This window comes from Leptosomus discolor, unplaced genomic scaffold, assembly GCF_034619465.1.
Source record: "Leptosomus discolor isolate bLepDis1 unplaced genomic scaffold, bLepDis1.hap2 HAP2_SCAFFOLD_35, whole genome shotgun sequence".
NCBI classification, from domain to species: domain Eukaryota; kingdom Metazoa; phylum Chordata; class Aves; order Leptosomiformes; family Leptosomidae; genus Leptosomus; species Leptosomus discolor.
Genome location: NW_028237764.1, coordinates 1,849,648 through 1,857,697, shown reverse-complemented (window position 1 = coordinate 1,857,697; position 8,050 = coordinate 1,849,648). Strand labels below are relative to the sequence as shown.

General features: G+C 48.4%; 1 protein-coding gene across 1 annotated transcript; it reads left to right on the top strand.

The window, feature by feature from the left end:
• The first annotated feature begins 896 nt into the window (after positions 1 to 896).
• Positions 897 to 7,845, top strand: LOC147412980 (olfactory receptor 14C36-like). The gene is made up of 7 exons (XM_086480846.1): positions 897 to 1,860; positions 2,362 to 2,467; positions 2,574 to 2,684; positions 6,338 to 6,416; positions 6,661 to 6,675; positions 6,944 to 7,081; positions 7,600 to 7,845. The coding sequence occupies exons 1-7, from the start codon at positions 897 to 899 to the stop codon at positions 7,843 to 7,845; spliced, it is 1,659 nt and encodes a 552-aa protein (XP_086336972.1).
• Positions 7,846 to 8,050: the final 205 nt, after the last annotated feature.

Here is an 8,050-nt window from a genome sequence, read left to right as displayed (position 1 = left end):
AAAGCTTTCCCGAGTGCCAGCTACCTTTCTCTCCTGTTCCCAATTTGCAGAACGATCAGGGGATTGCTTTGCGTTTTTTTTTCTCCTGTTCCTGCTGCTCCTTTTCTTGTTTGTGGAAGCTCTGTGTTGTGGGGTGTGGGAGGGTGGGGGATGTCTCCAATGCATTTTGAGACACAGATCCTGGGGGCCTGTGGGCAATGCAGAAGTGAGACATGTAGTAAAGAAGTTGAGTCTGCCTTCCGGAGATGCTGGGCACTGTCTATCATGTGCCTGAGAACTTCCCTGGGGTTAAATGTTGAAGTGTCCTTCCCCCGTGCTGGGGGCACCTCATCAGGGGAGGATGGGAACCTCGTGACAGCCCCATTCTCCCCCACAGGCACGCTGCTGTTATCATGTCTGGAGAGAGACTGGAGATGGAAAATGGGGGTGAGAAACGTTCTGTGTCGGCCGTGGGTGATACCGACCCAGAGCTTGCTGTTCAGGAGAGCACAGTTGGAAGGTCTGGGTCCCTCCCTGGGCTCTTTTCTCTCAGACAAAGCCGGTCTGGGTGCTGACTCTATCACACTGTAATAAGTAGGGACAGTTGTCACACGGTCACTGAGGCAAATACCTCTCACTCAGCTGAAGGAAGCCATGTCCAGGAGCATCTACCAACTGTACGGGCTGTTTGACACCACTGCAGTAACAAAGGTCTGACTTCTCTGGAGCCCAAGGTCAGAGCTCCCGCTCGTCAATCCTGAACTCACAAATAGGAATTGACTGAAATCCCCGCCCAAAAAGAAAGCCATTTTGAGGTTAATCTGTGAGAAATGGCATAAGACTGGTTCAGAGAAATCTGTCCTCACTTGTCAATGTCTTCTCCTCTTTCAACAGTTCCCCATTCCTGCAGTGAAATAATGTCCAACGCCAGCTCCATCACCCAGTTCCTCCTTCTGACATTCACAGACACACGGGAGCTGCAGCTCTTGACCTTCTGGCTCTACCTGGGCATCTACCTGGCTGCCCTCCTGGGCAACGGACTCATCATCGCTGCCATAGGCTGCAACCCCCACCTCCACACCCCCATGTACTTCTTCCTCCTCAACCTCTCCCTCCTCGACCTGGGCTCCCTCTCCACCACTCTCCCCAAAGCCATGGCCAATTCCCTGTGGGACACCAGGACCATCTCCTACTCAGGATGTGTTGCCCAGGTATTTGGTTTTGCCTTTTTGTGTACAGCAGAATTTTATCTTCTCACCGTCATGGCCTACGACCGCTACGTTGCCATCTGCAAACCCCTGCACTACGGGACCCTCCTGGGCAGCAGAGCTTGTGTCCACATGGCAGCAGCTGCCTGGGGCACTGCTTTTCCCTATGCTCTGCTGCACACGGCCAATACATTTTCACTGCCCCTCTGCCAGGGCAATGCTGTGGACCAGTTCTTCTGTGAAATCCCCCAGATCCTCAAGCTCTCCTGCTCAGACACCTACCTCAGGGAGGCTGGGGTGGTTGTGGTCAGTGTCTGTTTATCCTTTGGGTGTTTTGTGTTCATTGTGGTGTCCTACGTGCAGATCTTCAGGGCCGTGCTGAGGATCCCCTCGGAGCAGGGACGCCACAAAGCCTTTTCCACCTGCCTCCCTCACCTGGCCGTGGTCTCCCTGTTAGTCAGCACTGCCATGTTTGCCTACCTGAAGCGCCCCTCTGTCTCCTCCCCATTCCTGAACCTGGTGATGGCAGTTCTGTACTCGGTGGTGCCTCCAGCAGTGAACCCCCTCATCTACAGCATGAGGAACCAGGAGCTCAAGGATGCCCTGAGGAAACTTATGACTGATTGCTTCTCAGAAGCAGCAATGAACTGCCCATTTTTTCTGCGTATCACTAGTAATAGAACTCATTACAGGCCCAGCATCTCTCTTGCAGGTTATTTGCTTTCATTTCTCTGGGTTTTTGCTCTTCTTGGTTGTATTAATGCTGTCCACAAAATGCTGTCATTCTTCATCGTATTTCTATGCCAGTGTCTGCCTGCCTTGTGTGCCCCACAGATTTTGTGTAAATAAGGAGCTGTGCTCTCTGTGTGTTGAAACCAAATAAAGGACCCTGTACCAACTTGTTTGAGTTCCTTTCTCCAAGACCTTCTCTGGAGCTGCTGGGGCAACGTATGCGTGCTGGGGTGAAGGGGGCAGTGGAAAACCTGAGCTGGGTCTGTCTCTCAGCCTCACCAGCATGGCCCTTTCCACCACAGCCCATATGCTCTGCAGAGCAGCACCACCAGTTCAATGTCTGTGGGGTTTCCACCACGCCTTACGGACAGGCAGTTACCAGTCCCCCAACCCAATAATGACACAACGCCTTTAACTTCTCCTGGGGAACTTGCTTGAGCAGTGCGGTCTGGGGATCGGTGGTTCTCCCCGAGAATCCCTTGGTGCCGGCTGGAGGTCCTGCCATCCCCAGGATCCGACGAGGTTAACAAGAAGTGTCCCAGTTACTGGTTATACTGGATACATAATACATAATAAACAGGTTCTCGTACATAAACAAGTTAATTCTTGTAACTCACTATCATCTCTCCACCTTCATCCTGTTGTGTGCAGTAGGTTCTTGAATCGAGTCAACGGGCTGCGCTGCGACCACCCGCAGACCCCAGACTCAAATGTGCGACCCTCCAACGTCCTTGAGTCAAAGCCTTTGGCTCAAACTCTCCTTTGGTCACGATTCAAAGACTGTTAACAAAAAGTTAGAGTAATAAATCCCACCTAGCAGACATCCCTAAAGAAGAACATATTACCTTTGCCCTTAACCATGAACAGACCATCAATTAATGAACACCTCTGGTCTACGTAGGTTGGGACTCTACAGGGTATCTTAACAGAATATATACAATTGATTTTTATACATACAATTAATTTTTATACCTGTTTGATGCTACTGGGAGAGGTCGGGGGCCAGCAGGGGGGTCTTGGAGGCCAGTGCCTTTGCAGAGCCTTGTGAAGAGGCCTGACAGCCCTTTCCTGGGGCGCTGGGTGGGACAGGCTGGAGAGGGCTTCAGCTGCTGCTCGGTGTCTGGGGGAGGAGATGCAGCAGGTAGAGCTGCGTTGTGTCTGCCCTGACCTCTTGAGGCCACGTCCTTTAGGTGGCTTTAGGTTTTAGAAGAGTGAACTGAAATCTTTTTTTAGAAGTAATTGCTGATGGATGTGAAAAAAGTCTTGTGCTATTTTTGGTTTTGGTTGGATCTGCTGCTGCGTTGGTGCTTGATGCAGAGCCCTGGGGCTTAAGGAACTGCAGGGCTGCTTTTCCTTCTGCAAAGAAGCCGGGCTGTTGCCATTTGTTATCTATGGGAATGAACCGTTACACTGAAAAAAAAGTCAGAGCTTCCAAACCCCCCTGTTTTCTAATGCTCCTCACCGAGGTGGGAGGACAGCTGCAGCCGGGTGAGTGTTCCGAGATGACCGCTCAGTAACAACAGGGTGTTGTGAAGCAGCATTCTTTGTTGCAGCACTGGGCAGCACTGGGGATTGCTCCGCCACAAGTGCTCCACCGGAGTGGTCTCACAAAACAGCTTAAGGACAGTTTAACTCGTGCCTATTCATTACATCTCTCAAAAGTAATTACAATAATCAGGATTTTCCTAGAATCCATTACTATATGCTAATTTTTTGGAACCTGCACAGTTAATTATGGTAGAGGACTCTTCTCCCTCTGGTGGTCTTCTGTAGTCTTCCTCACGTTGTCCTTCTTTAACCCCAACTGGTGCACATGCTTAAGTTGTCCTTTGAACGTATTTTTATGTCTCCTGGTCTCGTACTGTACTTGGGTGTTTTTTCCAAGTTCTTGTTATTTACATACATTGATATGTCTGTATCTTCCAGACACCAAAGGCCACACAAACTGTTCTTCCTTGACACAAACACATGATCAAATTCCTCATGCCTTAACTAGTAAAAATATCATTCTCTGACAAACAGTGTAAACTACAGACAGAGTATATAAGATCAAATGTTTCTCAAAGACTACACTGCGTAGTTTAAAACAACCAGGCTTAACATGGTAAATACAAGGAAATCTTAGCCCTCTCATTCAACCCCTTTTATTTAATCTCTGAAAACTCTTTTACAGATCTTCTAAATTCTCATACTTCATTACTTTGGGTAATGCTCATATTCTGCGAGTAAGAGTTCTAAGCTTACACCACATATAACAATTAAATTGGTAGCGAGGCAGGGGTCGGTCTGTTCTGCCTAGTAACAAGCGATGGAACAAGGGGAAATGGCCTTAAGCTGCACCAGGGGAGGTTCAGGCTGGAGATTAGGAAGAATTTCTTTACTGAAAGGGTTGTCAGGCATTGGAACAGCCAGCCCAGGGAGGGGGTGGAGTCACCATCCCTGGAGGTGTTGAAGAGACGGGTAGATGTTGTACTTAGGGACGTGGGTTAGTGGGGTTTGTAGAGCAAGGACAAAGGTTGGACTCGATGACCTCGCACGTCTCTTCCAACCAAAACTGTCCTATGATTCTAAAGAAGGTCTTTAGAGTCACTACTTTGATCAGGATTAGGATAGGGTGCATCTGCCCAAAATTTTCTGGGCAGAAGGTGAATTACCTGAGACAATGTCCCACTAAATATGAGCTGTATCACCTGCTCTCTGGCTTTATCGTTTTACTAATTAGTCCCTGGTGATTATTGTCTCTACTATGGCCTCAGACAGGGTCTTCTTTCTTTTTCTCAGGGTCTTATTTCTTTTTCTCCAATGTTCCTCTAATTCCACAGATTCCTTTAAAACCTTATTTAATTTTTCTGAAGAGGCTCGTATGACTTAGGTTCAACCTTTCAGAACGCCAAGACATACTAGTTTGCTGCTCGGTATGGGCCTAAGGTACACATTTGCCCATGACAGTTTAAATGAGTGAGATTTCTCAGGCACCCTACAAATGCAGTATCTAGACCAGATTTCTCTACTACTGCTCTGTTATTTGTTACAAAGCAAACATACCTTGCATTGACTTCCACCGACATTTCAAATACTTCAGGGGATAATACTGTCCATTTGCAGTTATTGATAGAGTCTTCCCATAGGCAGAGCTCATAAAGCTGAGACTGTTGGCCACATCCTTTCCCATTTAAGGTATCTTGACATTGGTCCAAATCATATATTCAATTATCTGTCCCTATGTATTTACCTTTCATTTCAGGTAACCGATATTCATTTTTCCCAGACCCACAGAACAAAGTTGGTGATGTCAAAAACCTGCACAGGAGATCTTTCTGATGGATGTTAAAATACAACATTTTTCCTGCACTCCATTGGATAGGACTTCACCCAATGCTGCGGACTGATCCACTGTTTCAGTCATTGTCTCCACCGGAATTCATTATTCCTCATTAAGCCTGCCTGTACCTGGTCCTTTTGAGTAATTCCCCAAATAGTCTGTAAAGTACAAACCATCCAGCCCATAAATTGAGTTCGGGTTTTGGAGGTTTCCAATTGGTTCAGAATGCTCACCTCAAATAAATGTAAGAACCTGTGATCAGAATTTAGGGACCGGATCTACGATTTAAAAGTGGTTGGTAACTATTCTGCCTGAAGTCGTCCAGATTGAGAAACATCGAACCCTGCTCTTCCTAGTTTATTTTGCAGAGTTTCCAAATCCACAGCATTTAGAATCCCCATAATTGTCCCAGCTCGTCCGAATAATATCTCCTACCAGGTGTGCTTTATCCTACAGGGAGGGGTAGCTGGGAGAGAAATGTTGAAGTATAACACAGGTTTCTGCTGGTTTGGCGCCATTTCCGCACAGGTAGGTGAGATTCTAACTAGCTGATCCTTATTAACTTTGGGTCTAGGATTGAGCATGGTAAGCATATCTCCCCACCAACTCCTGTTTTCTATAGGAGTAGCATTCATACAAAATAACGTCTCTAACTCCCTTGTTGATCAGGTGCGGGACAGAGCAGCATTAATTGCTTCATTTCTTGATTGACATTGTGTTAAGTCGGTTGATATGCCCATTATATTACAGTAAGATATGGCTCCTTCACTAAGAATTGGGATATTCGTCTCGACTAGCCTTGGACATGAAATAAAGACCCTCCCCTGCCTTTCAGTTACGCTCCTGTTGGTAGGAGCTGGCCTCCAGCTTGAACAATTACCACTTAGGGTAATATTTAGAATCTTACTGTTCTGATTTGCTGGGCACATAAAATCATCTCCTTTCTGAATTGTGGTCACATTCACCCATCCACACGACCCACTCAGGCAACTCGAATAACCTCCTCCTGTTAAGGGCCAACCGGGAGAAAAGGCAACTCTTTCCATTCCCCACCCTAAAACGACACATACAGATGTTAACTTCTCCTCTTCAACAGTCTCGTGGAAGTTGGCCCGGTGACATCAGGTCTTCACAGTGTTGGTGCTTTCTTAACTCTGGAGAAGCGGATCCACGCGGTGAGTTCCTGGACCTTCACAGCAGTGTAGGCAGTTAGCAGCACTTGAAATGGTCCCACCCACTTCTCATCCAAGGCAGATCCGGAAATGCTCTTGACGTACAGCCAACCTCCTGGTTTGTAGGAGTGAACAGGCGCATCCAGTCCTGCGGGATGACTAGATAGCACCAATTTATTAATACCTTTCAATACTGATCCCAAAGAAAGAAGTACTGATTAATCTGAGCCTCTCCTTCTTGTTGAAGATTCTCATCTTTAGAGTGAGTCGGAAATGACCTCCCATACATTATTTCAAAAGGGCATCTGCAGGTATAATATGTTTTCCTTCTGCAGCTGAAAGTCCTCTTCCCTTCCAAATAGCTCCATGGGCGTGTGCAACTCCAAAAGCACATTTGAAGTCTGTCTGGATCATTATCCTTTTGTCTTTCCCTGGCTCTAGGGCTCTGAGCACCTTCACCCTTCAGAGCTGCTTCCCATGGCCCCACTTGTGTCAGTCTCCTGAGGACACCAATGTCTCCTCCTCTGCAGTCCCAGGTCTGTGTTCTGCTGCTGGCCTTCCTCGCGCCCCTCTCCTGCCTGGGACCCCCCTATTTCCTGGTCACAACAGCCAAGGCTGACACAGATTATAGTGTCCCTGAGCAGCTCTTCCTTGTTTGCCAGGACCAGGTCCAGGGGAGCATCCCCCTTGGTGGCCCTTGTAGCATCTCTGCTCAGAAGTCATCCCAGCAGCCTCCACACTGTTGGCACTGGGTGGCTTTGTATGGCCAGGGGCTGCCAGGGCCCTTCCCGTTCCCAACAGGAACCTGCTCATCAACCTGGACACTCCCAGACCTTTTCTGCCTACCCGCCCTCATCAAGTAGCTCATAACTGCCAAGACAGTGTCACCCTCACTGTCTTCTCCTCTAACCCTCACTCACACAAGTTAACGCAACCTGTTGCCCGTCTTGTAAAGGAGCTTCATGTATCTGATCTGATCCTTCACACTGGGGGCATCCCCCCACCCTCATCCTCTATGTCACTGCCTCTGGCACAGCCTGTATCCTTCCAGCGCAGCACCAGTGCTCAGCAAGCTGTCCCACCACGCCTTGTTTAGTGCAGAAATGTCACAGGGCTGTGACAAGCCTTGGGGGCTCCTCCTGGCCGTGTGTATTTGGGCCACAGCCCCTCAGCTGTGTCACCGTAGGGGAACACAGACTTCTCAGAGGGAAACCTGGGCACTGATCCTGACCAGAACACCATTGTACCTCGGGCAGTTAGTGCTGTGCTGCGCTGTGCTGCACGTACAGCGTGGCCTTCAAACCCGCGCTGTGCTGTCCAGATCCCTTGGAAGCAGGACAACCTCAGCAGCATGTGGTCACACAAGAGCCTGGAGGCAGCTCCCACTCTCTACCAGACATTACGCCTCCTGCGTGTCCTTGCCTCTATCTAACGCTGCAGCAACGAGTTGTCACGCAAACATCATTTCTGTTTGACTGTAGAGATGATCAATAGAGTTGTTTCCTTGTAAGAAAATCCTATAGCAGCTGGAATGACCAAAACCGGGGACTGTCTGCTGTGGTTGGGGTCTGCATGGTTTGCTGCATTCAGGTTGACTGCTAATCCCCCTGGGATTCCCATCAGTTAAAGGGACCTAC

Coding starts and splice junctions, on each gene's coding strand:
- LOC147412980 (XM_086480846.1), top strand. CDS start 897: ATGTCCAACGCCAGCTCCATCACCCAGTTCCTCCTTCTGACATTCACA. Junction 2,685..6,337: donor TTGGCTCAAACTCTCCTTTG/GTCACGATTCAA, acceptor CCTCTTCAACAG/TCTCGTGGAAGTTGGCCCGG. Junction 7,082..7,599: donor TCCTTGTTTGCCAGGACCAG/GTCCAGGGGAGC, acceptor GTGTCACCGTAG/GGGAACACAGACTTCTCAGA.